This window comes from Lutra lutra, chromosome X, assembly GCF_902655055.1.
Source record: "Lutra lutra chromosome X, mLutLut1.2, whole genome shotgun sequence".
NCBI classification, from domain to species: domain Eukaryota; kingdom Metazoa; phylum Chordata; class Mammalia; order Carnivora; family Mustelidae; genus Lutra; species Lutra lutra.
The window spans coordinates 5,661,135-5,676,254 of record NC_062296.1 but is presented as its reverse complement, the minus strand read 5'-3'; the positions used below and the strand labels follow the sequence as shown (position 1 = coordinate 5,676,254).

The 15,120-nt window shown below is 40.6% G+C and overlaps 1 protein-coding gene across 11 annotated transcripts in view; it reads left to right on the top strand.

Moving 5' to 3' along the window:
* AFF2 (ALF transcription elongation factor 2) overlaps positions 1–15,120 on the top strand; it is a 710,743-nt gene that overhangs the window by 485,350 nt on the left and 210,273 nt on the right. For 7 of the 11 annotated variants that reach the window (XM_047715962.1, XM_047715955.1, XM_047715964.1 and 4 more), the window contains exon 4: positions 10,800–10,856. The exons of the other annotated variants lie outside the window; for them this stretch is intronic. In XM_047715962.1, the coding sequence (XP_047571918.1) occupies positions 10,800–10,856 (57 nt within the window). The remainder of the gene's footprint in view (positions 1–10,799; positions 10,857–15,120) is intronic. 11 annotated transcript variants of the gene reach the window in all.

Below are 15,120 nucleotides of genomic sequence, written 5' to 3'. Positions count from 1 at the left end.
CTATAGCCCTGATTCTCATCCAGAGTCTCCTAAACAGCGACCCTTCCACAGACCTCATCTTTCTTGAGTTTAGTTTGTGAAAAAGCGAGCATGTACCACGGTTCCCCATCTTCTCTCAAAAACTCTCCCTGTGACATTGTATTCTATTGGTTCTCAGCACCCCCAATCCACCCCCCCTAAAGCTATCATCCAATGTCTCTCCCTTCTATGCTCCAGCCTGGGGGTTATGTCCGTGTTTTGATCTTGAGCAAACTCGGTCATTAGATTTATTCATTCCCAGTGCTGCTGGCTGTCCACCACATATTCCTACCTGTGCTTCCTCTCCCAAGAGTCCCTTCCCATGCTTCTGGCTGTCCGCTGCCTGCATCAGATTCAGATTTAAATCTAAATCCTCCAAGGTGCTTGCCCTATAACCTCCGGAAAATCAATGAACATTTGTAAGCCTAGTTTTCTCATTTGTCATCTGGGAAGAGTCAGTGCTCCCACAGAGTTTTGCCAGAATTAAAACCAAAGTAAGGAAGGTAGAGGACTGAGCACAGTGCCCAGCATGTGACACGCCCTTAGCCAATGGGAGCTGTTGTTACGGGTATCAGTCCTTGGTCACCTATCATAGCCCTCCTTACAGTGTCATTTTTAATGGCTGCGTCTTACTTCCCAGAGAGACCACCAACACCTTGGAACTATAGGTATCTTATCAGTGTAGCTCAATAAAAAGGCAGACCCTTGACTCTTGTTTCCGTGGCCAGCATTTACAGTAGTTCATTTACATTCTGTGAGCTGAGTAGAACAATTTGTGCTTATTTCCAAATTCTCCAGTGTTTACAGACTGTAATTGAAATCACATAAAGATGCCACGGTTAGAACACAGAGCTAATAATTCTGTGCTAACAATATTGTCTAATATTTTAAGGAAAGAGCCAGTTTGAGAAGAGAAATTGCTAATTTCACCAACATTTATGACGAAGTTACTGACTTGGTTTGTCCAGCTGCAGCCCAGTGACAGTGCTGGATTGGAACCTCTGTAGACACCAGCAATGTTCCGCAATGAGTCAGTCTGATGTGCGGCAGAGCTAGATCATTCACTCCGTGTATTGTGCTGCTCTCCAAAAGAGGGAGTGCCTTGGGAATGAGGGGGGCGTGGCACTTCTGGAGCATTTCGGGATTCCTAGATTCATAAAGTAGTGTGCGTGTGTGTGTGTGTGTATGTGTGTACAATAGTAGAGGTCGGGAGCTTATGAATTCTGAATCTATCTTGCCTTGGCTGGCCCAATGACAGGTGTTTAAATTACTATAGTATGGATACCTGTCACCCTTAACTAGTCCTCTTGGATTCTGCTCCTTTACCTGACATGACTTGTTTATCTGTCCTCCATGCCTTTTTTTTTTTTTTAAAGATTTATTTATTTAAGTAATCTCTGTATCCAGTCTGGGGCTCAAACCCACAACCCCGAGGCCAAGAGTCACATGTTCTTCTGATGGAGCCAGCCAGATATTCCTGTCTTCCATGCCTTTTTAAAAATTTTTATTTTACTTATTGATATTTTCAGGGGGGTGAGGCAGAAGGAGAGGGAGGGAGAGAATCTCAAGTAGGCTTCACACTCGGCACAGAGGAGGATGCAGGGTTTGATCTTATGACCCTGAGATCATGACCTGAGCTGAAATCAAGAGTGGGATGCTCAACAAACTGAGCTGGCCAGGCGTCCCTGTCCTACACACCTTTAAATGTGCTCTTCCCACTGTTAGGAATGCCATCCTCCCGCTTCTCTGCTAATTGATAACCATCCCCACTCTCCAAATACAACGGAGCCAACAAATGACTATGTGAACTTTGGGAGTCCTTGTGTTTTCTGATGCCAGCCTGTACACCTACCCTTGTGTGTCTGGTATTCAACACATTGTCTTGAACCTAGGATAAGCTGTCTGAATGTTTACAGATGGAAGGAAGGAAGAGAGTAGAAGAGGGAGGTAGAGGGAGTGGAAGATAAGCAGAAGGGGACAACTTAGTCAAACTGCTGGGGAATCCAGCAACTCATTAATAATCTGACTATGGAGTTTGTGCATCTAGTTTTATTCCTGAATAGCATCCCAATTAAAAAAAAATTGGATTCCAAGTGAGAATGTCATGGTCACATTAGTATTGAATGAGCCAGAGCACATTCATGATTTAATTATGTTATGTGAAAATCTAAGTAGTGATGTAAGAACATATCCCTTTTGGGGCAGTTGCTGTTTTTTAATTTAACCTTTGAGGCAGTTGAAACCATCTCCTCAATAAAGCGGTATTATCTGGTGAAGACCCTAATGAACATTGGCAGAAATTCATGTTTTTCTTTTAACTGCATAGAAGAAAAATAGTATGTTACTTGTGCAGATATGTTTCTAATTATAGCTTTTGCATTATACTGTTTTAATTGTCTTCTTAAATGCAGTGTTTGACATTCTGCCAAGAAGTGCTCAGTGATTTCTTCATTGAGCACAGGATTTTTAGACATCGACTCCACTTCTCAAAACTGTACATTTTAACAACATTAAAATCTCTTCTTTCCTCCTAGAGTCACGTTGCCACTTGTACTCTTCCTTTCCCAGGGCACCTCATCTCCTGGGCCTGAATGACAAGGCCAAAGTCAGGGGAACCTGAACATTTGTAAGGCTCCCTTCTCCTTTTTCAGCTCTGAGACCTTGGGGATGTTGTGAGGATATAGCTGTTTGTTGGGGAGGAAATAGGATTAAATGAAATGAAACCATACCAGAATCACTCAACTCCACATTTTTATAGTATGCATAATCTGCTTTTTTTTTTTTCTTCCTGGAAGTCATGAAAGATGTTCTTTATTTCTTGTTTTACAAAAATAGCTGCCCCTGGGTGTTGATAATGCTAGTTTAAATTCTTCAAAAGAATCCATGAATTGTAACTGCTCTGATAGTTCTGCGGCTATTTTTAAGTTTGGGTTTTTTTGCTCAGAAAATTATACACTCTGGGGTGAATTTTATGTGCAATTATATATGGCTGGAGGGAACTTTTGAGGCAAGAACATAAATGGACTTAGGAGACCGCCCCTGATAATCTGCCCCAGCCGATTTTGTGACACGCGCATCTGGTCCCACGCACTTTGGCACACTTTCATATATCTCTTTAAACCAATTCTGACCCATTTTTCATGTAATAGCTTTTCTGATTTCTGTGGTTGGCAAAACAGCAACATTACATCTTTTGAGGGAAGATACTACCAGCTCTGCCTGGGTCTCCTGAGAGCTCTCATGTGTATCCTGTATTTTATGGAGTAGCAGAAAAGCTACATGTCTTTGCTGCGTAGGACCGGGACAACTTGTGGACACTGAAATTTCAGCCACAGTGTCCTGAACTGACAGTTTCTCAGAGACCACTGATAGAAGAGGCCACGTGGAGTCTGTGTTGTTCCCACATATGCTCCCCATTCTAGGGCACCTACCACTGCCTGGTCTGCCGCTCAGACTTTCAAACCTCACTCCCACTCCTTCTGGATAAATCTTACCTCCCCATCCTCCTGCAGGCATCTAGCTAAGATGTATGTAATAAATTCCACAATATCCCTAGATTGAAGCAAGCTCTTCTGTTGCCCATGAAGGGACAGTGTGATGGCAGACCTTTGTTTCTGATCAAGAACTACCCATTCAGTTCATCAGGGCTACTGTCAAGAGTAGACCAGGAAAGCAGAAAGCATGACTGGAAGCCTCCAAAAATCACAGAACCTAACAAAAGTATGTTCCAAATCTTATTAAAAGAGCACTAATGTACAACACACATCGATTTTACAAGAGACCTCATTATGCCATATATTATATGCAACACACTTATTAAGACTTTTTATCTCTATTAATCTAATAAGCTAACTCTAATAAGCATTAATTCAACATTTAATTACCAATAATTGTATTTGGCTTCCTAGAATCCTAAGGAACTTTTGGCTACTGATTTGCTTTTTCACATCCCTTAAAAGTCTTTTTCTGGGAAATGTGAGCTGATATCTGTTTTGCCTCTTTAATGAATTTCCCCGTAGGAAAGGCCATCAGTACCAATGCTTTGACCTTCGAACCCCTGTAATGTGTGTATCCGGGCTCCAGAAATAGCCACTGATGGACTGAAACCTCTAGAGGACTCACAAGGAATTCCATGATAAAAGCCTGGGGACCAGAATCCTCTTGGTTCTCTTATTGTCTCAGTTTTCTGCCTCTCTGCAAAACAAACAAACAAACGCCTCTCTCTTTCTCAAAAAGAAAAAGAAAAAAAATCAGGTGTATCTCTGAACCACCCAGAAATCACAAAATGTCATAGAGTGGTGGCCGAAGAAAGTATGAAACAGGAAGAAGATTTATTTTTTGCCCTGAGGATACAAGGGCTGTTTATGGGCTCCCAGTATGGATGCAAACATCTGACCTTAATGCCACTAATGAAATTAGCCACCATTGACCCCTTCTTCCTGCTTTGCCCCCCCCCCATTTCCTTTCCAGGACAAGACAGAGAGCCCTACTAGAGAATCCATTCAGCCTTTGGGTATGGATTCTGCATTGTTGGAGGGACAGTTGGCCACTGTTGATGGGGAGTGTATCAAGTGCTGAAAAGTGGTGATTCTTCTTTCCTGTTGAGAGATTGTTCCATTTAAATGCACCGTTAAGAAATAATATGGAATATAATGCATTCCCTGCCCTCCAGAAGCTCATCATCTATTAGGAGGACTAGAAATATACAGAGAAGTGTAATGACATCTGTAACAGCATCTTTCTGGGCTGTGTACAAATCAGATGATGGCATGAACAGGCTAATACTGTTCACTGTCTCATAGATGATGATTCTCATGTCAGTTGTAGTGGCAATTATGTTTTTATAATTGTCAGAGGGAGTTTGAGAGTTAAGGGGATAGATGAGTGTTTGAAACTTCCTGATTGCTTTCCATCTCGGCATCAGGTTATCGCTTTACCTGCGTTCAGACTCCCATGTTCAGTCAGTTCTTCCCATATTGTATTTTTGGCCCTATCTTGATCATGACTGAAACTGCTTTTGCCACTTTTGTTTTCAAATCATGGTGATGCTGAAGCAGTTCAGTGCTTTGTCTGTGCTTAATTATGATATTTAGTTACAGGAAAATGTTTCCATTTTGTTCCAGACTACCTTAATCAAAGCCTTTGGTCTTGACCTCCCAGCTCTGGATCATGTAGTATTTGCTCTGCAACAAAATAGCAGAGGGGTTCCTGCTCCAGTTACACTAAATCCTAAACGAATGAGTAGTGACAGGTTCTGCAGTAAGGTAGAATCCCCTGTGTGATTTTTTTCCTCTATGGGCCAAATTTTGACACAGACAAAAAGACACAGGCGGTCACTGCCCATGTGCACATAGTCTGAAATGAGGTCACAGCACCACAGTGACAGCACCTTATTCTTTAGGTAAGGGAAACATATTGAATTTTCCAACAGCAAAACCCCAAATACCCAAACATCATTAAAGCTATTCTACAATAAAATACCTATGCATATATTTATATGTATATTTAATAAAGATGCAATGCTTTTGTACATATCTGTCCACTTCTGTCTACCATGCCATCTTAGGAGACATTTCCCAAATTTTGCTCAGTACTCCTGAATACATTCTCTGAAACAAACATGCTGTCGCTCATCTGAGCCTTTTGTTCCTTCAAAAAAAAAAAAAAATCATTGAAGCAGAACAGCTGACGTTAAAACATTGGCAAGTTTTAGTGTTTGTGATTAGTGATATTTACAAGTTTGACGGACTGAACTTGACCAGCAAAGTATGTCATATATGTACTAACATTTAAATAGAGTGGTCTTGGTGGAAGAACAGGGCTGGCTAGGGTTGGCGGAAGACAAGAACAGTTAGCAGCTGAATTCAGTAAACCAGGTGCTTTGCAGACACGATCTCGTATGTGAGAGTTCACTATGCTTTCTTCTTTGCTGGTGAAGGATGAGAATTCTGAATTTTATGCCTTTGAGTTGTGAACATTTCATTTGATAGTGGTTATTCACATCCTTTGTAATTTATAAACAATCAACTTATTTATTTGACAGAAGAAAGGCAGTTTAAGAATTGACTGATTTCTCTATGTTATCTCGAGCGTGGTAAATCAGAGTCTTCACTCACTGTGTCTGAACAGTACTGAAACCTGCCCAGGCACGATCACCAAAAGTATCGTTTTGAATTTTAAATATAAAATAAATAAAACCGATGCTTTGCTGTGAAAACTTCCTCACTCTCTGGATGATTAGATAGATAGATAAATAGATAGATAGATAGAATGAATTTATTTTTAAGTAATCTCTATAACCAACATGGGGATTAAGCTCACAACTCTGAGGTCAAGAGTCACACACTGTACTGAGTGGGGGTTTGGGGTTCATGTCACACGGCCATAAGCACATGGAATCAATGACAGGGTCAGAAGTCTTGAATTCTTGTCCTCCAAAGAGGGAAATCATGTGAGGAAGTTGAGCTGTAAAAGCCTGTCTGATTGAATTTCGTTCTGATATATTTAGGAAATTTTTTTCTCTAACAGTATTGCCTCAGGGTCTAACTTTCCAGTTTTGGCCAGTAGTATATCACATTCATCTGGTATAGAGTAGGGGTTTACAAACTACAGACACCTGTTTTTGCAAATAAAATTTTATCAACACACAAGCATGCCCATTTCTTCACTCTTGTCTGTGATTGCTTTTGTTGGTTGCCTTAGGTGCCCAATAAATGAAACTTATTCATAGATTCTTAAGGAATAGGGGTACTCCTCATATATTTGATAGATGTTTTTGTGGTTTTGTTTGGTTTGGGGGGTGATTCTTTGACAGACATTTCCAATAACTTGTTTTAATAAAAATAATAGGAGTTGATTGTGGAAAAGTGGGAAACTACAGGAAAGTGTAAAGAATAGAATGAAAATTACCTATAATCTTAACAACTAATAATGACCACTAGAGACATTCATTCGGTTATTTATCTTTGCCAAACAGAATCATACTGTGTATGCAGTTTTCTGTCATGCTTTTTTGAGCATTCTCTCTTATCATTAATTTTTAAAACTTTATTTTAGGGGCTGATAATATAATATTATGGAACATGATTACATGATTACATCATATTTGATTTAACCATTCCCCCTTCATTGAACAGTTAGACTTTCCATTCTTTGGCACAGTAAATAGAACTCCAATAAATAGTATTATGCATGAGTCATTTCATGCATGTCAGGCTTTTTTCCCTTAGGAGAAAATCCTAGAAGTGGAATTATTGGATCAGAGGTATGAACATTTTTAAGGCTGTTGATATTTTTTGCTGAGTGTCCTCTAGAGGGACGAGAGAATGCCAGTATCCCCTACCTGCCCTTGACTAACATAGGTAGGTGGCATCACTTTGAAAGTTTTGCTGTTTCAAAAGCGTACATGTATCATTTTGAAATGTATGTTAATGAAATATCTTCCTTTCCTTCTCCATTGGCTATTGTTCAGGCATTTGGAGATGTTCTGACAGGTAAGGCTGAGTCTTTGCTGTTCAGGAGGCTTTGTGGGAAAAGATGTTTCCCAAAGCAGGCACATTATATCTCTCTTAGTTCTGAGCCCAGGCCCCCAATGATTCAGATCTCACTGTCAGGGAAAGACTATGTTCTAGGTAGGAAGATCAACAATCCTGCACTTCTTTTTTTCTTTTTTTCCTTTGAGAGAGAGAAGTGAGAGAGAGAGAGCGCGCACACAAGCAGCAGGGGAATGGCAGAGGGAGAGGGAAAAAGAGAATATTAAGCAGACTCCATACTCAGCACTGAGCCCAACTTGGGGCTCGATCTCACGACCCAGAGATCATGAGCTAAGCTGAAATCAAAAGTCGGATGCTTAACTGACTGAGCTCCCTAGGTGTGCACTCCCCGCTGCCCATCCTGCACTCTTGATGCTCAACAGGGCAATCCAAGACCATTGCTCACTCTGTTCTGCTTGGTGTCACCTGGACATAGAATTGAATCCTGGAAATGTTAGACAGGGGATTTCAACTGTGAGGGAGTCCATATAGAAAGCTACATTTCTGTGAGTCTTTCCTTCGGTTTGCATGATCCTTTAAGATATTTACAAAATTGTAAGCCATTCTATTTTTGAAGTTTTGAAAAGTTCGAGAACTGGACTTAATTATTTGCATGACTTTACGGGTTCTGGGGCATATGTTATTTCTTTTGAACTATGGGGGGTGGGGAAAACACATTTAAACCCAAACCAGAAAGAATGAAGGGCTTTGCTCCTCACGAAATATTGTGAAATGAGTTCAAGGATTGTTACTGAGATAAGAAGGTATGAATGCAGCGTGACAATGAGGGCACAATGTATTCAGAGAAGCAAAGTGGTTCTGAAAATGACATTTTCTGACATAGTTCTCAACTGACATTATTGTAACTACAGAATGTGCTGTGTGTAGATGGTGTTGATTCCAAATCACAGTAGTGGAAGTAGAGGGTGGAGACAGTTTTCATTATCTTTTGAGGATGGAAGGGCATTATGTTATCCCAGGGATAGTTTTGTTAATGGAAATGCCTCCAATCTCCTCTATATCCATCATAAATAGACTCTGATAGCTTCAAGGACACTGATCTTGTCTCCCACTCCACTTCACCTGGGTACCTCGATTACGAGAATGTGTGAGAAACCCAAGCTGTACTCAGGCTGGAATGAGAATCATTGTCCCGCCAAGCGAATCCAGTAATTTCATCAACTTCTTAGGCACATTGTAGGGGGAGGAAAAAAAAAAAACCTGTGAAGAGCTTTTCTTGAAACTTCTGTTTTGAGCCACACGTGGAGAAAATAGAGGGGAAAACTCTCCTGAATGAACGTACTCATTTTTCTAGGAACTTCAGCTGCCACAAAGCCCATTTTACTCTTTTCATAATAATAAATAGAATTTTAAAGTAAAAAACAAAACACTGTAATGAAGCTCTTTGTTATTTTCTTTGTTCCAATGTATCATAGTTGGACTTTTGACTGGATTGGAAGCACAGCTCCCTCCCAAGCTCAGGCCTGGTATGTCAGGTTTACTAACCAGAGCCCCTGACCTAGCCAAACGAGGATTTAAAATGGAAACAGTGGCACAGCTCTTGGCATCTGTGAGGCATTATTGACCAGAGCTGTGTAAAAACCCCAAGTGGAATTTTCTATGGGTCTTTCAAAGTATTGATGTGGTACAAGTTCCTGCTTGTACTACCCAATTACAGAAAGCAGCATAAAGGACAAATGAGAGACGTCCCCTTTCTTCCTTTCTGACAGAATTCACAAAAATGTCCTCAGGCTTTCAGTGGTGTCTCTGTGGCTCCTCAGGAAGAGAGATGGCCCTCAAGCCTTGTGGAGAATCTCTTCAGGGAGAGAGGCCATGTTAACACCTGAGCTGACTCCACGGATAATGGAAGGGCCAGCTGTTTGTTGCTGAGAAGAAACGAAATCACTGAAAATAAATGGGGACTTTTCTGTGTGTAAAAGAGTGAAACACTCTGAAACATAGTTTTGCACACCTAGACTTTATATCTTTCATCTTCTGGAACACTTAGAACATTTTCAAAGTGCCTTTAGCAAGGCATTGTTGTTTGGAGGGCTTGTCAATAGAGTCAAATAAAGGCCTCTGCAACTCTTAGGAAAGTTTGAAGTCATTTCTTCAAAACATAAACATGCAGGATTTTTAAAGATTTTATTTATTTATTTGACAGAGAGAGATCACAAGTAGGCAGAGAGGCAGGCAGAGAGAGAGGAAGGGAAGCAGGCTTCCTGCTGAGCAGCGAGCCCGATGCGGGACTCGATCCCAGGACTCTGGGATCATGACCTGAGCCGAAGGCAGCAGCTTAACCCACTGAGCCACCCAGGCGCCCCAACATGCAGGATTTTTAAATGTGCCTGTATTAACCTGATGTTCAGTCCCAAGCCTGCAAAGATAACACCTCCTCGCCTTGATTTGCTGGTTGAGGATTGAAACGGAACTCGTCTGTTTCTGGCTCTTTCTGTGTTACCTCATGTGTCCGTGTGTAGCGTTAGGAGGAAAAGGGAAAGCATAGTCTTAAATTGTAGTAACACTCTTTCTAGGTGTTCTGGCCTCAGTTTCTTTACATATAAAGTGAGCCTTATGTCTTCCAACCACTTGGTGGGTTTGTGGGGGCAATTAGGAGTGATAGCATGTTGGTCAGGCCAAAGGGCTGGGAGTTAGAGCTCTAGATGCAGTTGAAATATTCAGCTATTTGGAGACTTTCAGAGATCATAGTATTTTTAAATCATTTTCATCTATTCTTTTAAAGTATTTTTGGATACTTTGCAGTTTGAGGAACAGTCATTGTACTTAGAGCTTAGTCCTGTGTGTGTATGTTGGGGGAAGGGAGACATCAAATCACAGAATGATAGAGAAAGGGAACGATTGTGATGGCATATCATTCATCTGAAAGCATCCACTGTCCAATCTATCGCGACTTCTTGTCCAGTTCCAGCCCTGACCATTAGGTCAACTCCCTCCAACTCACGAGGCTCTCCAGACTACAAACTTTTATTGAAAGTGAGTGCTACAGTTTTCTGCAGGTTGGGACTTTGTTAGCTCTAAGCACCTTTCTCTGCCGAGTATGACTCACACCATAGGACTTATAATATCAGGATGCTGCTTGGGCATGGCCCATTGTGTCATTCAGCATCTTATTAGGAATATCTGGAAGACCGAGTTGTCTCAGATCTCCATCCAAGGAGAGGACTCTTCCTTAGCATCTATGGGGACCCTTCTAATTTTATGTCCCCTCTCCCTCTCCTAACCTCTCAGAGAGCCCTGTTCGATCTGGCTGCCAGGAACTGGCTCCTCCTTTTTGACCCACCTGTAGTAAGTATCCAGGATTTCATAGAAAGCATTTGGGCTACTAAATCCTGCCTAATCCCACTGTCTTCATTCCTTGCACTTTTCTATCACTGTATTAGGTTTATTTCCACAGCCCACCTCACACCCATTTTGTGACCAGCCAGGATTGAACTTGGAAAGGATAAAATTGAAATGTATGGGGGAGTACAAGATCACTGACCTTCACAGGCTAGGCTGATGAGGCTTTTTCTGGGTTACTTACTTCTGGAACTCTGGGTGTGCTGTGTTGAGTTCCATTATATTTTTAAATACATGCATCATGGTCCTTTGCAGAACAACAAACACTGACTTTAAAAAAACAAATCAAAACAAAACAAAGACTCTTTTTTTAGGATTGAGAACCTCAAAGCATTTTATAGACTAAAGATGTCTAGACTTCACTGTATGCTCCTGGTAAAAACTTTTCTAGTACTTGGCATGGTGCTGGACACTCAAAACATATTTGCTGAATTGAATTCTGCTGCACATTTGATCTAAGGAGTAAAAACCCAAACCTGAAATCTTGGTCCATAAGATATGTGTTAAACTGCAGCCTGGTTTTTAGCGCTGGATTCTGGAATCTGTATTTGATGACGCCATACCCCAGACACTCACTACAGGGTTGATTAGCTATTTTTCACGTCTTGTCACCTGATTATCTTTGTGAAAAGCAAGGTAGGAACTTAGAGAAATTGAGGATGAACGCAGGGGTGCTCAAGTTCTGGACCTCCAGATAGACAGCTGTGAATCCCAAGTGACCACTTTTTATCTTTACCAGTCTTTATAGTGGTTCTGATTGGCAACATAGCATGCAAAAGGTGTCACCCAATAAAGGAATTTGCTCAGGGAATAAACTAACAACCATAAGGTTTTCCTGGGAGCAGAGGGAATAATTAGAGCAATAACGTTTAGAGACCTGATTTCAGAAAAGCTCATGCTTTAATATTCAAATAATAATTACATTAATCTATAGATTAGTCAGCTGAAATTTTAAATACTTTGGCACAAGCTTAATGAGAATTGTCCTATTGGTGCCAAAAAGAAATCTTATGGTCGCCTTTTAAATACCAAAGAAATTCCCCATTGTTGTGATAAAATACAGATGTGCTTAGAAAGGGACTTGCATAGTGAGCAGAAATAGAATATATAATTAGAACAAAGAGGGCTTAAATCAAATTAATCTTCATCTGACAGGAACAGTTACATTTACATCATTGAGTGCAAAGTCATAGCCAAAATTGAAATTAGAAACAGATAATTATGATAAGAGAGGACACTTATGCTGACTTTTCTCGTGCATAATTGGAAAGCATACAAAATGCAATGCTTGTTCTAATTAGAATTAGCATTAAAAGATGCCAGTTTTGATGAATTCTGGGTTTTGCTATAAAGTAAGTTGTTTAAATAATTGGACTATGGACATGCAAATTTATTGCCCTGTTTGTTCAAGATCAGAACAGAAAACTAGTTTAAGAATACAACTTTAATAGTAACAGCGATGTGATTTTTTTCTTTTGTCAATGGCGTATTGTAATTTTGTTGGCTTCGTTTTATTTAGTTTTTGAGAATCTGATTAAAACCGTAAAACCTTAAAACCTGCCTTTTGTTTCCTTTTGCAAAGCCTCTTTTTGCATGTATACCTACATATACATGTGCCTTATAAAAACAGAAGACCCACTTGTTCACTTGGCATGCACGAGTTTGTGACATGAAACTCTTTGTGATGTTTCACAAATGCAGATTTCAAAAGATTTTGTGATACAATCCCGTTATTTCATCTTCAAGCTGGAATTTGCTAGTTCTGAATGATTGCACTCAAGGGGAAAATTGGCTTCTCATTGACAGATCCTTTTGAAACACTTGTTCCTGAATTCCTCACTAGAATCAATCTCTTTGGCTGGGGGACATGTGCAGTGATCCTGGCAGTTGAGAGAAGCAGGGTAAGGTGTTGGCACACATTCTGGGGCTTCAAATGGGACCCCAGGAAGTCATTACTCTGTGGGACATGATTTACCACTCTGTATTCTCAGCTTTTCCTGATCTCTTGCCCTGTTTCTCTTTACTTCTTTCTTTTTCCTTTTTCTTAGGTGAATCTTCTGGTTTCTTCAGTAGCAGCAGTGGGCTGAGCTGTCTAACTAAGCCACCAGGGACCCTTGGGGGTGATTGCATTCTTTCCCATTAGACCACGTCTATCATACAGTGATGCACATTACTTACTAGATTGGGAAATTCCCAATGCCATCTTTATCAGTAACGTATGGGTTCTTGGTGAGAGAGACAGACCGAAACACACCAGTGGAGTTTGATTTTAAAGCCCCTTACTTCTTGACTGTGGGTAGAGTTTTAACTATGAATAAATAAGGTATACCTTAGATGCTTTCTGCAAGCAGATGGATCAGGGTTTATAGAACCCCTTTCTGCGTATGGGATTTCTATGTAGGGCAACATTGAATGCCTCGTCATCTAAGTGACATTGTAGATTTCCTTCCTTAGAAGGTCTATATAAGCAAGGATTCTGATCTGGCAGGGATGGTTTTACTTTTTGTCTTGGCTTAGTGTTCTCTCAGAATTTCCTAGTGCTCAGGAATGCCAGAAGTATTGAAGTGTGGGTTTTCCCTTGATTGTGAGTAGTAGCATGTTTTTTGGCCTTTGCATTTCTGTTCGGATTACATTTTTGTTTGTTAGGTTTGGGTCTAAGGGCAAAGGAGAAGGTAGCTAGTATCCACATTGGGGGACCACGGTAATATGATTTGCAAAATGCCACCTGAATAGAACTTCTCAGATCATTGTCCCAGACTGTGATTCCATCCTTGCCAACACGAATTATAGAATTGATTCCCATATTGTACGTTGTGTTACAGAAAGGCAATTGGAAAGGAAAGAGGATTTTTGGTGTTAAAATAAAACATGATCATTTATGATGAGGTTCAGTTTGTGTTATTAATATGATGAGATGATGTAGGTCAAATGGTCGCAGTGGATTAAAAGATGATTGTAACAACTAAGCATGAATAACTTCTTAAATGAAAGGTCTTTTTTTTTAAGATGTTATTTATTTGACAGAGAGAGAGAGAGAGAGAGAGCACGAGCAGGAGGAGTGGGAGAGGGAGACACAGACTCCCTGCTGAGCAGGGAGCCTGAAACTATGACCTGAGCTGAAGGCAGATGCTTAACTGACTGAGCCACCCAGGGGCCCCTGAATGAAAGGCCTTTATTTGAGAAAATGACATCATTGAAGTAAGCGTGAATGCGAAGCAACAAACGGCATCAATGAGACAGACCACCCCAGGAAGAGTTCTGTTAAGAAGCAAGCAGAAAGAGACATACAGGCCAACTGAAGGCAAGGTCCACTAACAAAGGCCTCTCCCGCACCCTAGTGGACCCTGCCTTCAGTCAGCCTGTATGTCTCCATCTCTCAGTTGAAAACTCTTCTTCACCTAGTATCCTTTCAGAGTATCCTTTCAACCATTTTCTGAATGAACTAATTTGCTAAGAACTTAAAAGGGCTGACAGACAAATTACGGCCATGTTGATAGAGGGTGATTATTGGCATTACTTACTCACTTGGTTATTCTTAATGAAATAAGACAGCTTTATTTTCACAACTGGGCTTGTAATGTAGGTGAAGGATATTTAATGTTTTTTTAATGAGCCATAGTACACAGCTGTTTTATGTTTGTGGATCTCACTGAAGTCAGTTGTAGTTTGTTTTCCTTCTGAGTCTTCTGTAGAGAAGGGATTACTGTACAATGTTATAGAGTGTCTTTGGGATTCCCTTTCAAAATGGAACAAAAATGTGCCTGCGCACACACACATGTTGGTAAGCCCCAGTGTTTTGTAGGACCCTTCAGTTTGGGGGTACTAACTGGTTAGGTTGCAGATGAGGCCTTCCCACAGGCAACATGTAGAGAATACATTCAAAAGAGAAGTTCCTTCCTTGGGTAGAGATTACAGGGGGAGAGAAGCAGCATTTTGGGTTCACTGACCAAAATATGCTCAGTTTGGCAGAAAATTATAGGGTACAGTTTTGTGTGTTGATTTGTTTGCTGTACAACCTGTCTGTGAGGGAATCAGATCTTGCATTCTCTCACCACTACTACTACTACTACTACTTCTTCTTTTCTTCTTCTTCTTCTTCTTCTTCTTCTTCTTCTTCTTCTTCTTCTTCTTCTTCTTCTTCTTCTTCTTCAATCCCAGCCTTTGCCATTAAACTCCCCTTGGAAATAGGATCTGTTCGCTCCCATTTCTG